The sequence below is a fragment of the Silurus aristotelis genome (assembly GCF_946808225.1).
Source record: "Silurus aristotelis genome assembly, chromosome: 22".
In the NCBI taxonomy this organism is placed as follows: domain Eukaryota; kingdom Metazoa; phylum Chordata; class Actinopteri; order Siluriformes; family Siluridae; genus Silurus; species Silurus aristotelis.
In genome coordinates this window covers 16,455,856-16,478,071 of record NC_139595.1, presented here as the reverse complement: position 1 = coordinate 16,478,071, position 22,216 = coordinate 16,455,856, and the positions used below count along the sequence as shown (strand labels likewise).

Genomic DNA, 22,216 nt, shown 5'->3' with positions numbered 1-22,216 from the left:
GAAATCTTATTTGCACTGCCTCACTTTACATACCCTGCACAAATTCTGTAGTTAAGTCTTTATCTTTATTTATTACTTTATTACTTTATTTTCTTATTTTTTTATAGGTTTTTGTATTTTATAGCAGCAGCACACAAATTTCTTGTACATGCATCCCAAGATACTTGCCAATAAGATGATTCTGATTCAGGTAGAACCAAAATCATTGAAATCTTGTTGCATTGCAGGCAGTTATTTCGATATATTTATCATTTCTTTTACCAGTGATGACCAGCAGGAGTAAAACCGTAGCGGTGCGTCACCAGCACGTCTATTGTTAGTCTGATGACATTTCAAATTCCCATTTAAACTGTAATTACAGCGGGACGACCTGCCTTTAATCATTATGTAATTGAACTTTTTCCACATTTGCTGATGAAAATTTGCCAGATTACCTGTTATTAAACATTATAGAAAAGGGGACATCATTACAGCAGTCTGAAAAGGCCCCCCCCCCTCTATAATTTGGTCATTAGCAAATTCCCACTAATTGCCTGGCTCCCTGCTTTCCCAGCTTCCAACCTGGCAACCAATCACCTGCTCCTTCCATGTTTACAAACTGCTCCCCGTTTTAGGTTACATGGCAAACGAACGCTCGTTGGAAAGCTTTTTCTGCCCTCTTCCACATACACATGGAAGCTCTTGGAAGCCCAGAAATGGCTTGTGCATGGTCTGATTGACAGAAGTAGCAATACACAGTGTCTTTTCTTACAGTTTTGCTCTTTTGACTTCCTGACCAAATATGTGGTAGGGTTCTGGCAGAAGATTGCTCTCATGATGAAAATTGGACGGTTTGCTTGTGCGGTAGTGTTCAATTCCAGGAAAAAAATTTTACAGGTGGAAAAAATAAACACTGCATGTTGAACTTATTCACAAAAAAATTAATTCTGAAAAATGTGAGAAATTAAATAAATATGGATATATTCATTTATAAATATAATTATATGATGAATAAATTATAAATAATAATTATAGCACTCCCCGTGCAGCGCGCAGTCTTGCGTGCAAAAATCAAACAACAGGTGATCGTCAGTAATTCGCCCCTAGAGGCCGCTCTCGTACCAACAGCTCATCACTATTGATTTTTGCGGATTTCATCAATCAGCTAATCTGCAAAAACGATGAAACGATCTTTATAATATGAACAATTGGATTCTATTCAGAAGAAAATATAAATGGTACTCAATTTTTCATAGTAGTCGTAGGCATAGGCAGTAGAGTCTTCTCAAAGGTCTAATGGTCTTGTGGAGGAGCACCAGGTGGCAGCCAGTTGGGAAACCAAACCTCTACATTTTCTAGCGTTTCTTTTTTTTTGACTCATTAGCTACTATGGTCTCATTCTCATGAGCCGTTGACTGAGATAATCTGTTTACCAGTGAGAACCCCACCATTCCTATGTGGATCCATTGACCACACAGTGACCTCATTTAATTGCTTTGCTTGTTGACAACCAGAGTGCCATAATAACCAGTGGCACAGCGCATGTCTAGACGGGCATTCTCTGGGCAAAACGGTGAGCGAAAGGCCATGGTATGATTCTGTCACAGACCAGTTGGGCCGCCTGTTAATGAGTAGACTGGTCCTGACCCATGCCCTTCTGCCCAGTTCGAACGCCCATGGTCCAGTTGGCACCAAACCACAGTTTCTCACCGAGTTCTTCCCCAAGTTCCTTATTGTTCTCAGGCAGGCAGTCGGCAAGCTGCAACACGTTAGTCCGACAAATTGGAATTTGCTGGAGGAAATCAATCTATTGTAGGACTTCTTTTGTTTCAAGGCCTCTGTGTAATAGAGCAGCTTTATGTGTACAAGTTTCCGTCATCGGACGTCATTTGCCTGGACATGCATGAGCGACTAACCTGTGTCTAGGCGTTTTTTTTGTTCCCAAAACCTGTTTAGTCTATCCTTCCATCCTGCTTTCAAAACCGTATTATAGAGTAGTTTTGTCTGGTGGCCTTGTTTTGTATTTGCAGTCCAAAAGCCTTTTCTTTTTAAAGGAGACAGTAAAATTGTTGGAATTGCCATGGAAACCATAATAGTGCTCCATAAAACACTGTGTAAATGTAAAAATGAGTCGAACAGCAAAGGAAGGTCATAAAAGTGCCAGAGTTTTGCAGTTCAGGAATGCATTTGCTCCGTGCCTACGCTGATTGTTTTTGCGAGAGTGAGAGAGACTCTTGATCTTCCTCTGCTTTCCTCCCAAGCGTTTATCGTTCCGCTGTCTAAAACTCCCATTACCTTGACAGTGATGTCCTTTGATGTTTATACAAATAACGAAAAATGACGTCGGAGGATACTAAAACGGCCTATCTCACGTTCTGTTTTCTTTGGCTCTCCATTTTAGGTTTAATCTCACTTTCGCAGGAGTAGGCACAAGCGCTCGGGTACAAATAGGCTGCCGATTCTTGATTGCGAGAAGAAAAAAAAAGAGCTGGAGTGTTTCACGAAGAAAAATCGCAGCAGGAGAAAAAGTATCCGTAATAAAAACACGTCGTGTGCTTTATGTATCTTCTCGTGGATTTTTAGCGTCACATTTCTGTGTCTAACCATCAGGAACGGCTGTGAACAAACGTAGATGTTTTTAGATATAGATATATCCTGAGTTTAAAAAACACAGGTAGCTAGGATTCAATAGACCAGAATAAAACTGTGTGCTTCAAGATTTATCGGCCATGTTAAATGTTGTTGGAAGATGCAGTAAGTAGGTTAGATTTGCTTTGATCAGTAAATGTGTATAAACCTTAAGTTTTGTTGTAAGCACTTATAATGACTGCGATGTTGCGTATATGAAAATTCTATTCATTATCCAATTGAATATTAATACATCGTAATATTCATTTATACTTTAGCCAACTTTAGAGCTCTATAGTTCGCGACTTTTCATTTGGAACCGGATTTGGAGTAACTCGCAAAAATTATGAAATTCGCAAAAAAGTCGCGAGTGGCTCGAAAGTTCGGAGTAAATTTTAAGATACTAATAAGTACTAATAAATTAAATAAAAATGTTTGAAAAACTTTGTATTATTCATTTAAAGTTGTAAATAAAACATTTACAGTACATGTAGAATTCCCCTCAAAATGAGAGTCAAAACCTCGCCATTTTTTTGTTAATCGCGAGGGGTCCTAGAACGTAACCCCCGTGAGTATCGAGGTTGCACTGTATAGTGAGTATGTAAAACCTGAGTTCCACACATCCAGTATAGTTTATGATCTTTAAATCTCAAAATAATAAAGAAATGTAGTGATTTTCATATGACTGATTCAGACTCGAGGTAAATTCTTGAATGACGATCATGGTGGAAAACTTTATCTGTGGAATTTTGGAAATTTTCCAAGTTGGAAACTTACAGGGAATTTATGGAAATTAATAGAAATTAAGACATTTGTGACTGTTTTAATTGTTAGTATAATTTTGTAATTTACGTGACTAATCGGCAAGATGGCTGAATTTTTTTTACAATAATCAACAGTGCTATCGATTATTTTAGTAATTTAGTATTCCAATGATTATTCCATCGCTTAATCGAGTAATTGGATAGGAAGTACTTTTTCTTTATTAAAGAGCGATACTAAATAAGAGAGAGAAAGAAAGATGGGTCTTTTAAAATGATTTGTTTTTCTTTATAAAGAAAAATTTACTGAAAATTGCTGAAATTGCATACAAGAATATCTAAACCCATTCAGTGCATTTAATTGCCATATTACATCAAAATAATTCAGAAATCCTTCCGCAGCGGCCATGTGGAACACGTTATTTACCACGCACTGAAACAGCGTATTTATTACGCCGCCACTGCTGAGGGACTTTTTGACCGCACTGTATATAAATTAAAATCTATTTCAAATCACTTTCAAAAAACGGTAAACTGTACGTTGTTTTCTTTGTTTCAGTTTAATATGAGCCCCAATTTTGGAAACTTTCTTTGGCCTGAATCTTCTGGAATTGCTTCTTTCCGTTACTCCATTTATTTATTTATTTTTTGTTTAGCGGGTGGTGCGTCAGTAATAATGGTCCGTGGGAAACACGATGCTCCGTGTTTAGTTAAATCGACTGAACGATTTAATTTGCCCCGATTCAATTTTTCTAATCGACTAATGACTCGAGTTACTTGAGGAATCATTAAAACCTACATTACATTGTGTGCAGGATTTATGAAATGATGCGTGTTATGTTGTGGAGGAATGCGCAATGCATGTAGGGGGTGTGGCCTTAACTGAAATTGCATTAAATCTGGGTATTTTAACCGAAATGATCCTGCAAGGTTTTTACTTTCTACATTTAAGTTTCCCGTTATAGGCTAACCCGCAATTTTTTAAATTCCCAGTTTATTCCCTTTAATTGCCGTTAATTTACATATATTCCCATGGAAAGATTCCAGTCTTCAGACCAACCCTAAAGGATTTTTTATTTAAATGTTTTATTTTTTTCCCCATTGATGTAATTAGTTTTGAATGTTCTTATATGCCAGCTGCCAGACCTCACTTAGTCTTCTCTGAGTTAAATCATAATAAACAGTCTTATTAAGACTTATTAAATGACAGAAGTCACTGCTGTACTCCAGACACAAACATGTTGTTCCTTTCTTTTTCTTTTTTTTTTCTTTTTTTCCCTCCCCCTCCAACTCAACACCGAGTGTAATGGCTGCTCGCCTTAAACGACACAAATCAGCCATTGTCTCCAGTGGAGTGCCAGCGTGTAATTACACTGAAAAAAAAAGTGGGACTCCGCTCCAGTGAATGGAGTTCCGTGGAATTCCATCAATAACCCAGCTATCCCACCCCAGCTGCACTAAAAAGCCGGCGCTGATGTTTCTCTTGTTGTGGAAACAAAGCCGTACACAATGGCGTGTTGTTGCGACGTTGCGTGTTACTCCGTGCATGCTACCATGTGATTTCGTTTCGAGCAGGGGGGGTGGGGAGAAGGAAAGAGGGAGCAAGTCGGAGTTGCAGATCTTTCTTTCGAAGTACTTAAACCATACTGCGGATTAAATACGGTACTCGTCAATCAAGACAATAACAAAAAAAACGCCCTCCTTTTGAGTCAACACTGACGAAGGGGAAAGCGGTGACCGGTTAACGAGGCCTGGCTGATACCCTGCCGGTGATAAATACTTAAAACCCTCCAGGGCCGACTCGCACGATTTCTACATTATTAACGCAACGAGAGGTGAGGCGCTCAAGAAAGACGAGACAAAAAGACTTTCTGTAGTTTTTTTTCCCCTCCTTTCATCAGAGAGAGGCCCACACAGGGTGGGCACGGCGTACAAGATCAACCAAGAACTTCAAAAGGCATCGGAGTCAGCGTCGACCTGACGAACACTCGCGAATAATCCGGACTTCGAGTGAAGAGCGCTCGCTCGCTCCCGCGTTCCCTCGCACGCACCTGGCATATAAAGCTTTTTCTTCTTCACCCCCAACTTATATTCATGTATTCTCATACATCGTGATGGTCATGGCATCTGGTACAGCAGGATCATTTACTCTGGATTCGTGAGAAGTCTTTCAAAAGTAAAACTGTTGAGATATTGCGAACCTGGCGATGTCTCAGAGAAGCGTATCACGACATATCGCAGTTATCCTTATTGTAATTTGAGACATGGCCTAGCCTACCCAGGAGTCTTAAAAAATCAGTAAGGAGTAGTTAATCATTTAACAAATTACAGTACATCATTTAGCAAAATGAGACAATTTTCACTACCGTACTGTAAAGCCCGCCCGATTAATCGGTTAGTTGATCGCTGGATCAGCAAAAATGTCATTACAAGAGCACCCTCTAGAGGCGAATCATTGACACCACATGCTGTTTGCTTTTACACGCGAGACTGCACGCTGCACGGAGAGCGCTATATTAGATTTCTTATTTGTATAATTGCTAATATATTCATATTTATTTCATTTTCATGATCCAACTTAGTTATTGTTATTAGGTGAATCCACTATCGGTCCATTATGCATGCGGCAAGTTCGCAAGCGTAGGGATTTCTTGTATATCGTTGCACAGATCTAGTTTGAGTTTAGATTGTTCTTAGGTGTATTGTACAATAGAAACGATAATGTACGCTATATTAGCAAAAGTATTGGGACATCCGACTTTTCCAGCCCTACGTAGTTCTTCTTCAGTGTTGGAGGCAAACAATTGTTTTCCCTTCACTTGAACTAGAAAGCCCAAACCAGATCCAGCATGATGGTGCGCACAAAGCCAGGAAGATATGGTTTTGGTTTGGAGTGGAAGATCTCCAGCTATAGGGCTCCGACCTCAACACTGTTGAACACCTTGGACGAATTGGAACGACACCCCAGGCCTCCTCACCTACATCACTACCTGATTTTAACGCTCTTGTGTCAAAATCTCGTGAAACCTTCTTTCCAGAAGATTGGATGTTATTATAAAAACATTTGGGCACTTTATGTAGAATAAGATGCTCAAATAAAGCACAATTTGACGACTTTTGTAAGTGTATAAAAGAGTTTATAGTAAATTAGCATGAGTGTCCTAACCCAAATATTTTACAGCCGTGTCTGGGGGTCAGATTCTGCCCCGGAGTGTATAATGCACCTAGCACACCCACCGATCCGAACACTTTTTTGTGTGTGCGTTTTTTTTATTTTATTAGTCGTCTCCAGCCGAGCGGCGTTATTAATGGACGTTGGCTCATACCAGGCTTTATTGCTGCTGCAGCTTTTTATGCCCTCGCAGGCATTTCCCAGCGCCTCGCTGTCCCAGATAACCGGAGCGGCAGCATCGCCGAGCGTGTCCATGTAACTCCGCCATTGTGTTCAATGACGCCTCCAAGATGGCGGCTCCTCTTCAAACCCACACACTGCCCTTTTTTTTTTTTTTTCTTTTCTTTCCGTAATGGATCTAATATCTTCTTCTCTATCTTTTTCTTTTTTTGTTTTTTTTTTTCTTTTTAGCCATTTTTATATAACCAAAAAAATGCCTGTTTGCTCCTGGGCTTTCCCACGCTCATGGCAAATAAAAAACCAAAAAAAACAAAGTTTATTCCTTATTTATTCCTTCTTTAATAAGTTCTCACACATGCCTGCTAGCACATTATCCAGATGAAAAGTGCGCCTCAGTCATGCAATGGGAATATTTATTTATTTATTTTAAGGAAAGAATCATCTGCTTTGAGAAAGTCGGACATTTTTTTTCCACTTTTTCGGTTGTTTTTTTTTTTTTTTTTTGTTTACGCTGCTTTCTCCATAAACTTGACCACTTTGCCTCATCCGCCACCATGTGCGCAGAACGATCCCACGCTGCTTCTTTTTTTTTTTTTTTTTTTTTGGTCCTATACAACATCTGGATGCGATTAATCCCCGAAGCTTTCTGTCTCGTGCTCTCTACGTCCATTTTTTTTTTCCTCCTTTTTTTTTACATTTTAAAAGGCTGGTATTGGTGCATTCGCTTCTTAATCTCCTTTTTAGAGGCCCAGATTGCATTCCTGCAAGGGTGTAGACATTAATTCTGAGATGAGAGTCATGATTCTACTCAGACCTTTGGGGGTTTTTTCTAGGGGGAGGGGAGGAAAAAAAAGAACGTTGTATGGGATGCGTATCGCTTCTCGTATTGGAAACCCTGGAACATTTCTTTAACCGTTGATCCTATCTGAAATCTCTGGAATGGCTATTCCGTGAGGTAAATCCGAGGCTACGGTTAGCGGTGAACACGTGCTACATGTACGATAAAGCCTGCCGATTGTTGCCGGAAAGCGAAGTCGGATTGTGAGTCATGTTTCGGAGGATAATCATATTAGCTTGAGCTTTTATTTTTTTTTTTATAATTAGGGTATTGTAGGAATAAACAACTCGTCAATGTCCTATTCGATCATAGATGGACTAAAGGTTTGTGGACACTTGATCATATGGTGCTTTTTGAACATCCCATTTCATAATTGGTTTCCATTTATAATAACCTCCACTCTGCTGAGAGGTTCTACTACATTTTTTGGTGGAGATTTGTGCTCATTCAGCTACTGAGGTTGGTCAGATGAGGAGGCCTGGGGTGCAGTCAGCGTTCACGTTCCTCATGTTCAATAGGGTTGAGGTTAGAGCTCAATGGCAGGAGATCCTTCACTCAGACCCATATAAAGTGTATCTTCAAAAAGCTGGTTTTGAGGCATTGTTATGCTGGAGCCGGTTTGAATCTCTTAGTTTTTCTCCAAATAAATGGAAAGTTGAACTCAATGCCATCCAAAGACGTCCTGTACAATTGTACCACAACACTGTGGTAACAGTTCGGAGAAGAATCACATACGGCTGGAAAAGTCCGATGTCCTAATACTTTTGTCTATAGAGTGTATAAAGCAATTCAGGTCTGTTCTCTCAGTGTCTTTTGAAAGAGAGCAGGGACTCATAGGAAACTGGGCTCTTATTGAAAACTCTCTTAACCTTGCACTTGGTTTGTGAAGTCGCTCCCTGAAAAGCATCTCCCAAAAAAACGGGCCATTACCATGCGAGAGTTTTAGGTCGGAGCAGAAAAATGCCGCAGGATACGCCGGGTCACCTTGTAAGCAGCCATTACAAGCAAACTTTCCAAAATATATAGGTCGCCCCTGCTGCTTACACGGAGGACGGCCTGTCAGAGAATCATCCGCAGATGAAACCTCGCGAAAAGAAAGAAAGAAAAATCTCACCTGGAATAAAAGGCGATCGATAGCATGCGTCGGAGCTAAAGGCTCACTTTAATCCGCGCTTTCTCAGAGTCTTTTCCTCTGAAGCTTGACAGCTCTCGTGTTGGATACGGATCTGTTCTAGATGTGAAGAAAGAAGGGTGAGGAAACGTGGACATTTACCATCAGTCAAAGTGTGTCTGGTCTTTTTATTTATTTATTTATTTATTTATTTATTTATTTAATAAATGGAAGGCATTGTGGGTTAAAAAGCTAGTTCGTTTCATGGTCAGGTTTCGAAAAAAAAAAAAAAGAAAAGAAATGCCTGTTTGTCCTAATATCGACTACAGTGTATATAATACACTCGTGACTATAGGGGGCGACTAATTCATTGGTTTTGCCGATCAATCAGCTACGATAATTGATTGCTGGAACTATCAGCTATCTGCAAAAATCCATACCGATAGTTTTTCCGGGTTCCGGTCCGCTGTTATTACGGTAGCGGCCTCTAGAGGCGAATCACTGACTCCACGTGCTGTTTGTTTTTACATGCGAGACTGCGTGCTGCACAGAGAGCGCTGTATTTATAATTGATCATTTATTCATTATATGATTTTATATTTTCTTTAGCGCATTTTCATGATTCAGTACTGGTTTCTTAGTTTTCTGTTTGAATAAAGTTTAGTACTATTTTATATGGAGTGTTATGTTTTATTGTGTTTCTTTTTTATCCAGTATCTTTTTTAAAGAGTTTTATTAAAGGTCGGTTGATCAGTTAGCAGCAAGTTCGATCCAGTCAGTATACGTATCTGTAAAATCCACAATCGGTTGCTTATTTTTTATATTCATTTGCTTTTGATTTGAATTTTAACACCTTATGCTGCTACAACAAAATATCACTCATTACATTCATCTTGACTCCTGCATGTTGCATTTCCACGAAAAAAGCAAATTTCTTGATTCTATGTGCCGAACATTTACACCCACTATTTAGCTTTTCCTACATGGCCTTGGAGTCGCCAAATTTTCAAGAATCTCCATGGAAAATTTATAGGAATAAACTGGGAATGTATGGCTATTAAGGTCATGCCCTCTACATGCACCATCTATTACTTTATAACATAATACACGTCATTTCTTAAACCCCGCACACAAAATAACGTCAAAAAATATCCATCTTGGCGAGTATTGACGTAAATACAAAACATTACATACACATTTATATTACATATTTTTAACATCTGTATTCTTTTGTATGCATGTCAGCTTATGACCAAACATAATGTTTGTATATGATACAGTTTATAAACATTTTTCCAAATTTCTAATGAATTTCCATCAATTGCTGGTAGGCTTCCAACATGCCATGTTTCCAAAGTTCCTCAGATAAAGTTCCTGTGGAAAGTTTCCAGAAAGTTTTCCAACCATAGATTTATAGAACTAAAAGCTTTTAGGAATGGAAAACCTGCCCATGGTCAGTTAAGCACCACTTGTTCACTGCGTCTTTTTATCCGAACAGCAGATCACGTGACCGTGTTTAAAATCGTGCAGATACAGGATACGCGTGCATCAGAGGATCTACGATCTGCTTGGTGATGTGACTCGCAGCATAAAGGTTTATACCAGAATGGTGTGAAAAACAAAAAACATTTTGTGACTGAACTTTCTGGAAAGGAGAAAGAGCTCAGAGGTGAACAGACGGACACTTTCGAGCTGACAGGAAGAATACGGTAACTCATACATGCCCTCTACGGTGGTGGTGGTGGTGAGCAGAAAAGCATCTCGGAAGGCACAACGTGAAGAACGTAGAGGTGGATGAGCTATCAAAAGGGGAAGACCGTGCCGAGATATCGTCAGGAATCGGCAGTGGGGGCAGAAAGAAATTTCAGCAACGTAATTACAAGATATTTTTTGTGCCGTATAGTAAAAAAAAAAAAAAAAGAGCTGGTTTTGAGTTCAGATCCGATTCGCATCGCGATTGGACACAGATACAATTTTGGTTTCGAGAAAAGAAACACAACTACCCACGCTGCACTGTGGTTTCATATCCGACACGCTGCGAGATTAAACACCAAAACCTCGTCTTTTGTGGTCTCGGCGGTGTGCGCTCACACCAACGCAACCCCGTAGAACCCATCCCTCGATATCCCGCGTCCCCCCACGCCACCGCCGTGCCACTGTCGGATGCGCTCTCTCTTATCTCTCGGGTCAAGCCGAGCGAGTCGGAACGGGGGAGCGAATCGCACACGGCACACCTCAGACAGGAAGCGTCGCTGTTTTCGAGTGCACCGAGACCGTAGGCGTCTCTGCGCAGGAGACGCCGTCCTCGCCTCTGAGTGCGCAGCGTAGACGGGCGTGGGCACGCGTCCCACTTTCTGCCCTCCGCCACACAAAGGCGGCACAGAGATAAAGATCATTGTGTCGGGGGTAGACGTGCCCCGTGTCGTTCGGCTTATGTCATGCAACAATACTCGCTCGTCATGGCTAACAATCAGTCGTCTGTCTGTCTGCGTACCCACCTTATACCAGTGTCGTGGAAAACGCGCTCCTCATACACTTAGTATTCTGAATTATAATTAATGAACCCCGAAAGAATTTGGGGTTATAAATTCTTGATGCTTTTTTTTTTTATTTTTGGGTGGGGGTAAATAAGTTGAAATGGTGGCAATTATGGCATAGGGGTGGAAAAATTTACATAGTTTTTAGATCATGGTTTTTACATGGGGAATAAAAAAAAAAAAAGAATAAATCAAACGAACGCAATACACTTTTTTTATTAAGTCGATCAAATTAAATAATCGCTTTAATTGGCACAAATTTAATTTATAAAATAAAATTACATAAAATAGTTACATAATTTAGAATTTTTGAAAGATACGTTCTACATACCTGTTCTGCTTATTTCAGCATATTTTAACAAATGTTTGCATTGAAGAAACACGATTTTTTTATACCAGCTCCTCCATAAGACATAGAGATTGGAATGGGCGCCAGCGCCTGCTGCACTCCTCCTCATCCCTCATGCACTGTGTAATTTCTCTTAATTAGACATGGCATCGCTCAGTGAGCATTCAAGGAATGCGGAGGCTGTCAGGGGAGACGCAGTGAAGATGCAACGCTACGGTGAAATAAGAGAAAGGGGGGGGGGGGGGTGGACAAAGTCAGACCAAGGAAAGAGTTGTTGTTTTTTTGTTTTTTTTTTTCTTATCTTTTTGGTAGGTTTTGGGGCTGGGTATTATTCCGTGTGACGCTGACTGAGCTTCCAGCGGTTTGGGGTTTTCTTGCTGGCCTGGTTTGTGTCAGTGCTGAAGTTCTCAGTGCTGAAAGTAGGTTTGCAAGTGAAACGGGAAGAATGCGGCGTTCCTCAGGGGTGTCCGCGGCACTCGATTTCTCAAACCCGGCGCACGCGCGTTGTCGTGTGGGACGAGGAGTTTTGTGTTGGATGATCGTAGCCTGAACAGAGAATAGGCCTTGTGGGAGAGAGACGGAGACGGCGTGTCCTCTCGTGGGACAACGTGAAACCTCGGGGCTTTGCATTAGCTCGATTTTACACTGACCGCTGAGGACGACGACAGCCCGGGTCACCAGCTGTCCCCTGTGTGTGGGTGTGTTTAGGGGGCGTGTGACGATTTCTGGAGCTCGCATTCAGACTACAAGAAGGGTAAAGATTCCGGCTTTAGCAGCAGATTTCAGACGGGATCGCGATTAAATGGACGCAAGTGACAGGACGTGTCAGGAACGCCGTCGCTCCGATCTGTCCTCATTACGCCTCGCATTAGACTGCATTCGGGATCAGCCTTCGCTTTATTACACCACAAAAGGGAGGCCGAGCGAGCTGATGAGCGCCGTGAACACGTCCTGAGGGACCGCTTCACTCCGATCGATGAGCTGTGCACAGGGGCAGTGTCATGCTGGAACAGGTTTCAGTAGTTCAAAAGAAGGAAAGATTGAATACTAGTGCATCCAAAGACATCATGTAGAAATGTGTGCCTCCAACTTTCTCACATATGGCTGGTAAAAATCTGATGTCCCAATATAGTGTGTATATATAGCAAGTGTAGTGTATTTGTTTACTGTCGATGCTTTGGGTGTTCTTTTTTTTTTTTTTTTTTCTTTCTACTGGATTGTAAATCAAAAGATTAATATCAACACTGTTACAAAGTTACACTGTGCCAAAACTTTTGCACAGCTAGTACTTATAGAGAGCTAATATTAGACTTTTTTTCCTCATATTGTTTGTATAACACACTCAGGATGCAGTTCTGCACCGTGCACTGTTCTCTCTGCCCAATCTCACCTCACCTCCCAGTATCAGTGGAGGAGTGGAGGAATAGAAGGAGAGGAGAAAATGAGTGGAGGAATCGGAGGAGTGGAGGAATAGGATAAGAGAAGAGAAGTGAAGGAATAAAGGAGCGGAGGAATAGGAGGAGAGGAGTGTGAAGGAATAGGACGGGAGGAGTAGGAGCAGAGAAGTGGAGTAATAGGAGGAAAGGAATAAGAGAACCGGGGGAGAGGAGTGGAGAAACAGGAGGAGAGGAGAGGAGGAATAGGGTGAGAAGAGAAGTGGATAAATAGAAGGAAAGGAGGAGGAGAGAGGTGGAGTGTAGGAATAGGAGGAGAGGAGTAGAGGAATAGGTGGAGAGGAGGAATTGGAGGAGGAGAGGAGTAGAGGAATAGGTGGAGAGGTGGAGCAGAGGGAAGGAGAGAGGGAGGAGTGGAGTGGAGGAATAGGAGGGGTGGAGTGGAAAGGAGGAATAGGGTGAGAAGAGGAGTGGATAAATAGAAGGAAAGGAGGAGGAGAGAGGTGGAGTGTAGGAATAGGAGGAGAGGAGTAGAGGAATAGGTGGAGAGGAGGGAGAGGAGGAGTAAGGTGGAGAGGTGGAGCAGAGGGAAGGAGAGAGGGAGGAGTGGAGTGGAGGAATAGGAGGGGTGGAGTGGAGGAGTGGAAAGGAGGAATAGGAGAAAAGGAGTGGAGAGGTGGAGCGGAGGAATAGGAGGGGAGGAGAGGATTGGATAGGTGGAGTGGAGGAATAGGAGGAGAGGAGAAGTGGAGGAATAGGAGAAAAGGAGTGGAGCGGTGGAGTGGAGGAATAGGAAGGGAGAAGAGGAGTGGAGAGGTGGAGTGGAGGAATAGGAGAGGAGGAGTGGATGGATAGGAGGAGAGGAGTGGAGAGGTGGAGTGGAGGAATAGGAAGAGAGGAGGAGTGGATGGATAGGAGGAGAGGAGTGGAGGGGTGGAGTGGAGAAATAGAAGGAGAGGAGGAGTGGATAGATAGGAGGAGAGGAGGAGTGGATGGATAGGAGGAATAGGAGGGGAGGAGAGGATTGGATAGGTGGAGTGGAGGAATAGGAGGAGAGGAGAAGTGGAGGAATAGGAGAAAAGGAGTGGAGCGGTGGGGTGGAGGAATAGGAAGGGAGAAGAGGAGTGGAGAGGTGGAGTGGAGGAATAGGAGAGGAGGAGTGGATGGATAGGAGGAGAGGAGTGGAGAGGTGGAGTGGAGGAATAGGAAGAGAGGAGGAGTGGATGGATAGGAGGAGAGGAGTGGAGGGGTGGAGTGGAGAAATAGAAGGAGAGGAGGAGTGGATGGATAGGAGGAGAGGAGGAGTGGATGGATAGGAGAAGAGGAGGAGTGGATGGAAAGGAGAAGAGGAGGAGTGGATGGATAGGAGGAGAGGAGTGGAGAGGTGAAGTGAAGGAATAGGAAGAGAGTAGGAGTGGATGGATAGGAGGAGAGGGGAGGAGTGGAGGAATAGGAGGAGAGGAGGAGTGGATGGATAGGAGGAGAGGAGTGGAGAGGTGGAGTGGAGGAATAGAAGGAGTGGAGTGGCATGGAGGAAGAGAGGAGAGAAGGAGTGGAGTGGAGGAACGGGGCAGGGGTGAACAGACTGTGTGTGTGTGTGTGTGTGTGTGTGTGTGTGTGTGTGTGTGTGTGTGTGTGTGTGTGAGTGTGTGTGTGCTGTTCTGCACAGGGCCGGTTTGAAAGCTGCTTCCCGAGCGACACGGCCGTGCTGCTTATTAGTCTGCCTCGCTTTCTTTTTATTTCCAGCCTCCAAGCAAATATTAGTGCGTCTCTCCGCACTCTGCTGTGTGTGTGTGTGTGTGTGTGTGTGTGTGTGTGTGGTGCCTCACCCCTCCGTTATTAAAGGGGGGTGTAGAGCTTTAACAGACTGCGAACACAATGGTTAAACTGGCATACGAGTCACACACAGGAACTGAAGGGCCTTGAGGGAACAACTTTAGCAACACACACACACACACACACACACACACACACACACACACCCACGTATGCAAAATTGGGAGTGTTTCATGGGCTGTTAGGCAGCACAATCTAACACACGCTTTACTCTGAACCAGCAACATCTAAAGCAGATACATTCATACACACATATCGATTATTTTCCTTTATCTTAATACTTACACTCGTTCACTGGGAAAGAGGGGGACATAGAGAGAGGAAAAAGAGGAAAAAAAATGGGAGGATAAAGAGAAAATATGGGAAAAGTTGTAGAAAGGGAATATGATGAGAGAGGAAAACTGGAGAGTGGGAATATGGAAAGAAAGAGGGAGAGGGGGAATTTTAGAAAAGAGAGAGGAAATATGGAAAGAGAGAGAGAGAGAAAATATGGATTGAGAGGAAAACTGGAGAGGGAGAGAGAAAAGTGGAAAACTGGAAAGAAGGAATATTGAAAGAGAGAGAGGAAATATAGAGAGTGAGAGAAGGGGAAACTGAAGAGGGAATATAGAGTGAGAGAGAAAATGTGGAAAGAGGGAATATGGAGTATGAGAGAGTATGGAAAGAGGGATTATGGAGTGAGAGAGAGTATGGAAAGAGGGAATATAGAGTGAGAAAGAGTATGGAAAGGGGGAATATAGAGAGAGAGAGTATGGAACGAGGGAATATAGAGAGTATGGAAAGAGGGAATATAGAGTGAGAGAGAGAGAGAGAGAGAGAGAGAGAGAGAGAGAGAATCAAAGTGATTGTAGGACGTCCCTCTTGAAATCTCCACTCTGATTGGTCAGTTGTTTTTGTTAGTGCACACGTTGTTCTACGTTATTGTTTCTATAGCAACAGGACGTGCACAGCAGATACGCCACATAAACAGTGTTATCAGCTGCACAGTGTGTTCGTTCTGGAAGGAAGGAGTCTCCAGTGCGAGCGTACGATCGGGAGCTATTCTGCACCGCTAAAGTCGTCAGTGGGGGAGGAATAAAGGGATGCTGGCGAGGGGAAGCGACTGTCAGACACCAGGATCGGAAAAGAGGTTTCTCTGGAAATGATTATTGAAATGGTCTGGACAGAAAGTGACGTTACTGTAAAACGTAGTGTGGCGTGTTTTTATATATTTAAAGATCATGATTTAGCTGGCGAAGCTGCGGTCCCACGGCGAATGTGGCTAATCAAGGCAGAAAAAGACGCGAGTGCAGGCAGAAGCGTGTTGTGTACACAGCTGCGGGGATGAGTCAGCGCTGACGAGGCGAAATTCTGTGCGCCGATTCACACGCCGAGTCAGCTACAAACTCCGGCTTTCTCCTTCTTTCTCCGAGTCGCCTGGTGTCATTTTATCAGCGATGGAGAGACTGAGGGGAGAGAGAGATATGTATTTTTATTTTGAGAGAGGCATAAGGAAACAAAATTTTGAGAGAGAGTGGATAGAGAGACTGAGAAAAAAGGAAAGATGGGTAGAGAGAATGAGGTTAGGGAACAGATGGAGAGACTGGGGGAGAGAGAGAAAGAGGAGAGGGAGAGGATTGAAAGACTGGAAGAGAGAAAGAGACACTGGGAGAGGGAGAGGATAGAGAGGAAGAGGAAGAGGATGGAGGGATTGGTAGATAGAAAGAGTAGAGTGAGGAAATGGAGAGACTGAGGGAAAATGCAGCGAGGGAGAGGATGAAAGAGAGAGAGAGAGAGAGAGAGAGAGAGAGAGAGAGAGAGAGAGAGAGAGAGAGAGAGAGAGAGAGAGAGAGAGAGAATGTATGTATTAGAAGAAGTGACTAACTCAGTTCAGGGGTTGAGCCGTGCTGTAGATCCACTAACCTCCTCCTTCCTGCTTAATGAGTCTGCAGTGTAATTAGGTGTGTGTGTGTGTGTGTGTGTGTGTGTGTGTGTGTGTGTGTGTGTGTGTGTGTGTGTGTGTGTGTGTGTGTCGGGTCAGTGAGGTGTCACTTCATTAAATCTGCAATTTCAACAAAATTGTAGCTGCTTTTCTTCTACGTCTCTAGTGCTTTTGTTTCTCTTTTTTTTCTCTGTTACTCTCTCTCTCTCTCTCTCTCTCTCTCTCTCTCTCTCTCTCTCTCTCTCTCTCTCTCTCTCTTTCTCTCTCTCTCTATCATTATTTCTCCTCTTTCCCTCTCTCTTTCTTTTAGGTCTTTTCTTGTTCTTCTTACTTCCTTCTTCGACTTTTCCTCCTCTCTGTCCACTCTTTAGCTCTTTCTCTTTTCCGTCTTTCCTCTTCTTCTGCTATCATTCTTTCTTCCAATTCTCTCGTTCTTTACTCTTTTCTATTCTTCTTTTACTGCTCTCTCTCTCTCTTGCTCTTTCACCATTCTCTCCTCTCTCGTTCTCTTTATCCCACTCTCTTTCACAGACCCTCCTCTCTCACATGCTTACATCTCCCACTTTTTTACTTTCTTCTCTCTTTTTCTTCAGTCTCTATTACTTGTCTTTCTTTCTTTCTTTCTTTCTTTCTTTCTTTCTTTCTGTCTTTCTTTCTTTCTTTCTTTCTTTCTTTCTTTCTTTCTTTCTTTCTTTCTTTCTTTCTTTCTTTCTTTCTTTCTTTCTTTCTTTCTTTCTTTCTCCACTCCTGTTGCTTTCGCTTCTTCTCTCTGTCTTTCAATATTTCTTTAAAGTTAGTTTCTTCCTCCTTTTTCTTTCTTTAAATCTCTCTCTCTCTCTCTCTCTCTCCCTTCCTCCATCTCTCCTGGCAGCTCTGAGGCTCTCGCGGGAACGGCCGTAATCTGTTCCATCAGCGTTTACTACCGAGCAGAAATGAACGCAGACAAGCGGCGGCACTTGCAGCCAGCCAAACGCTTCTATTAGGAAAATTGTAACGCTATTAACCGAGTCTGTTTGGCCTTTCATCCCCCCTCCCCCTTCCCCCTTTCCTCCCTTCCCCCCCCCTCCCGCTAGCTGTCTCCGTTCCCACCGCCGCCACACACAGCGTGGGACGTCACGCCTCGCCGCAAATACGCACACGTAAACACACGATAGCATCGGAACTCCATGGCTATTGGCTCCGATTCGAGCCGAGGCTTCTCAGTATCGGTTCTGTATCGGAGCCAGAATGGAGCCTTTACAGCACAAAGAAAACACGTTTTCACATGAAACCAGCAGCCTGTTATTGACCGTATTTACACTTAAATATAAACACCACAAATACGGGCTCGCCTCATTTGACTGATCGCACGCTGTTTGCATAGGGGCGGCAGATATTTCATATCTATCTTAATAATACGGGAAAATGTTTGTTTATTTATTTTTACAAACGTGGAACGACTCATTGCGCAATATAAAATGATGCCATGTGGAAGCACCGCCCCCTTTTGAAATCTCGTGCATTTTCGATTGTGAGTAGCCCCGCCCCTTTTCAAAATCTACACAGTGTGAATAGTTGTAAGTGTTAGAGTGGGAAATGGACACTGGCAACCTAAATCCCATGACATTTGGCAACCCAAAACCACCACTGCTCACTGTCCATCCTCGAAACCTCTCCACGAACATTCAGTTACACATTATTTATCTAACGTGTGTGTGTGTGTGTGTGTGTGTGTGTGTGTGTGTGTGTGTGTGTGTGTGTGAAATGACAAACGTGGCATATCTAAATGACAGGAAATGTTACATGGGCTTTGATGCACAACTCGGTTTTCCACACTGTGGTTCCGTGTGTGTGTGTGGGTGGGCGCGACGTCGTTCTCAAGTCACTGCCGATCGTCGACCGCGGCAATGACGATGATTAGGAGAACAAGCGGAGTGTTAATCATCTCTTCGCACACCCGCGGCGTCTCAGCTGGAGCGGCCCGAAGAGTCTGGCACGCTCAAATGAGGATCCGCGGGGCCCCCTGGTAATCAGGTTTTTAAGTGATTAGCCTATTAGTTTGCATAATAAACGTAACAGCGGCGTCTGCTAATCACTCTCGAGGGTGCACACCTAACGAAGGGAGGGGTACTGGGGGGGCGAGGGGGGTAGAATAGAGGAAGTAGGAAGTGCTCGATCTCGTTTCATGCTCCTGCACTCGGCGTTTAGGGGGTCGGCTCAATTTGGCGCCGGTCCAGTTATCGCTTTGTTTATTTATTTTTTTTCTTTCCCTGTTGATGTTGACAGAGTGTCTACAAGCAGCACACGGACCTCTATAAAACCTCCTCATGCCCTTATAAAGCTATAATATCAGGGTGCGAGGCGCGTTTGTTTGCTTGTTTGTCTGTTTTTGTTTGCGTTGTCGTGGTACAGGGGAGCCGTTTGTTTTAGGGGTAATTAGGCGAGCATCTGTAGAACATGTGTGCAGCTCCGAGTACCGATTAGGAGAAAAGGAGGAAAACTTCCGACTTACATGACTAGGAAGTTCGGAGGGTAAAAAAGGGGGCGGGGTTTAACCCCCCATGGGAGGGGTTTGTTCTAAAAGACACGTTTGCCCCCTTTTTAGGGTTCTTCTATGCGCTTTGCTGTGTAGGTCACATGAAAAATTGAAATGAAAAATTTGTGAAAATATACTTTTTAATAAAACAAAGGCTACGTCTACACAAATCCGGGATACATAAAAAAAAAAAAAAAAAACTCACATGTATAAATGCTCTGCGTCCAAACTAACTTTTTCCAATTGTTTCACTTTGGAGAGCGTTGACTGAAAACGGCGTCTGTGTGAACTGAAGGCCAGAACGGAGAGGAAAAACATTTTTTCACACGAAAGTGTAAAAGTGTGGATATGGCTAAAAAGTGTTTTTGCTGGTGGACTTTAGTTCTGTTTGGTAGTTTCTTAGTGAACAATCCTTCTGTTGCTGTAGGTTTACAGTAAAAAAAATACATTTGTAAATTAACACTTTCAGAATCTTATAATATGGTCTCAATAATCTTTAGGATAGTCTGCATAGTCCTAAATCTGGAAAAGTATGGAATGTTGACATGACAGATGTGTAGGAACCACAGGAGTATGTTAGTTACACACACAGTTCTCGGTCCCCATAGTGCTGAACACACACACACACACACACACACACACACACACACACACACACACACATTTCTCCCGCTGTTGATCGCACCACAACGAAGGTGTTCACACGTTCTGATGGCTTTGCGCCTGTCTTGGGATTTTCTGTCTGCCATGTGTGTGCCGGTCGTCTGCTTATGCAAATCGTCTCCCCGTGTACGAACAGTGTGTAATTACTTGTGTGTGTGTGTGTGTGTGTGTGTGTTTTTTCCCTTAGAGAGAACTAGACACCACTGCTACGCTACTGGCCAACAGACAAGATGAGAGCGAACAGTCCAGGAAAAAGCTCATCGACCAGAGCCGTGAATTTAAGAAAAACACACCAGAGGTAAGGCTTAGCATACACACACACACACACACACACACACACATTTTACACACTGCACATTTTTATTTTCTTTTGTTTAATTCTTACTTTTGTTATATAGCAGCTTCTACTTCGTGTGTGTGTGTGTGCGTGTGCGCGTGCGCGTGCGTGTTTGTGTGTGTACAATTCCATCAACACAAACCCAAATGTATTTTTCTATTGTCTAGACCAATTCCCCTTTTTAAGTCCAGTCAAGGCCTGAGTGACCCCTCACTGCTCTTTCTGTGTGTGTGTGTGTGTGTGTGTGTGTGTGTGTGTGTGTGTGTGTGTGTGTGTGTGTGTGTGTGTGTGTGTGTGTGTGTGTGTGTGTGTGTGTGTGTGTGTGTGCGCGCGCGTGCGTGCGTGTGGATGAGAGAGCGCGAGTGTGAGAAAAGTGTGTCCTCCACCAGTTTTAAGTGCGTTTTTGAGTTCAGGCCCGCTCTCTTCCGTTTGTTTGGGTCTCTGGCTCTCATAAAAGCTTGCACAGACGTCTTAAAGGGAAAGTTCAGCCAAAAACTAAAGCGTACACCAGCGCACTTTTCACGCCAAACGCCATCCGTCACCCGACACGCTCCGACACGAGCTCCTCCACTCCTGCAGCTTGTAGCAGCCGTGTAAGAGACACACGAAGGCAGCTGTACGACTCGGAGAGGGGTGTGGGGGGGTGTTTGGGGGGTCGGGGGGTTCACTTGGGGTACTGGTGCAATCTGTATTTGGAGAAATGACAGAAATGTATGTGTATGTATTATTTAAAAATATTATATATATATATATATATAATATATAAAATTTGTGTAATATATGCAGTAAATTATGCCATACATTAGACAATAAATTATATAGATTAATAAAATAATATTTTAATTATTTTTATTTTTAATTAAAGAATTAATATTTCAGTTTTGGAATTGATTTATTTTAAATCACATAAATATGATATATGTACACACACAACATATTTGGAGTTTCTTATTGTGCCCACTGCGGCCCCATCACCTGTTTAAAAAAACGTTCAGGTTATGAGGAACATGCTATATGGGGCATCGGGTTGCACCCTGAGCTCTAATATCAGCATTATTTTGAAATAAAAAAAGAAAGAAAAGAAAGATACGGACGAGTGCGTCCCAAACTGCCGAGTATCTACTTCTACCTAATTACGCCGGTTGCCATGTTAAAACCCCATCGAATCCCCTCGAGAGCTGTTTTTTACTCTGACCTACTTTGTTCTCCGTCGAGTGCGTAACAATTCCACAAAGAGGAATCATCTGGGAATTGCATTGTTTATGGCGCGCTCCCATGGCAACGGGCCTGCCGCGGCACGGCTGGAAACAAAGCGGCGTTGTCATTGTTGTTGTTTGGAATGTTGTAATGAATAATTAATAAGGCTATGAATAATTTATGAAGGAGTGGGCTGAAGGAGTGAAGTCGCAGAGCTGCTGGTGGGAAGGCTGGGTGTGTGTGTGTGTGTGTGTGTGTTTGAGAGAGACGATGTAAGCGTGCCATGGTGTGGTGTTTTTTTGTTGTTTTTTTTTGGGTGCGTTTGACATCTTTCCTCTAATGACATTCTGCTGCTCGGCTGTTTTTCATGACGCTCGCTCTTAAATGTTTGCTTGTGTTAATACCAGCTGAGACGTTTTTATTTTTCTGCCTCAGATGATTTTTTTAAGCGAATCAAAGATTCTCGGGAAGAGGCTCGGGATTCCCCGTCATCAGCTTTCAGACAGACATGTCATCTCAAGACTTGCTTCTGATCCACACACACACACACACACACACACACACACACACACACAAACCTGGAGGCACACAATTGAGTAGGACGACTTTAACTGCAGTAACATGAAATTGTCCCTTCTCTTAAACTAGGAGACACAAACCTTTATGATGATGATGCCCCTGTGTATAAAGCCAGCTTCATGATTTATATGCTTTACATGGCTTAGAGTGGAAGATCTATAGAGCTTCCAAACCTATTGAACAAACACAAAAGTGAACGCTGACTACACCCCAGGCCTC

General features: G+C 42.9%; 1 protein-coding gene and 2 long non-coding RNA genes across 3 annotated transcripts in view; 2 read left to right on the top strand and 1 right to left on the bottom strand.

The window, feature by feature from the left end:
- LOC310717771 overlaps positions 1–22,216 on the bottom strand; it is a 339,024-nt gene that overhangs the window by 58,238 nt on the left and 258,570 nt on the right. The gene's annotated exons all lie outside the window — the stretch shown is intronic.
- The window catches only part of LOC310717767 (homeobox protein cut-like 1), a 124,355-nt gene that overhangs the window by 18,496 nt on the left and 83,643 nt on the right, over positions 1–22,216 (top strand). Inside the window, exon 2 of the mRNA XM_083526219.1 lies at positions 20,072–20,182. Within this exon, the coding sequence (XP_083382345.1) occupies positions 20,072–20,182 (111 nt within the window). The remainder of the gene's footprint in view (positions 1–20,071; positions 20,183–22,216) is intronic.
- Positions 1,909–5,544, top strand: LOC310717830. The gene is made up of 2 exons (XR_014530958.1): positions 1,909–2,529; positions 2,590–5,544. It is a non-coding gene; the product is annotated as an uncharacterized lncRNA (long non-coding RNA).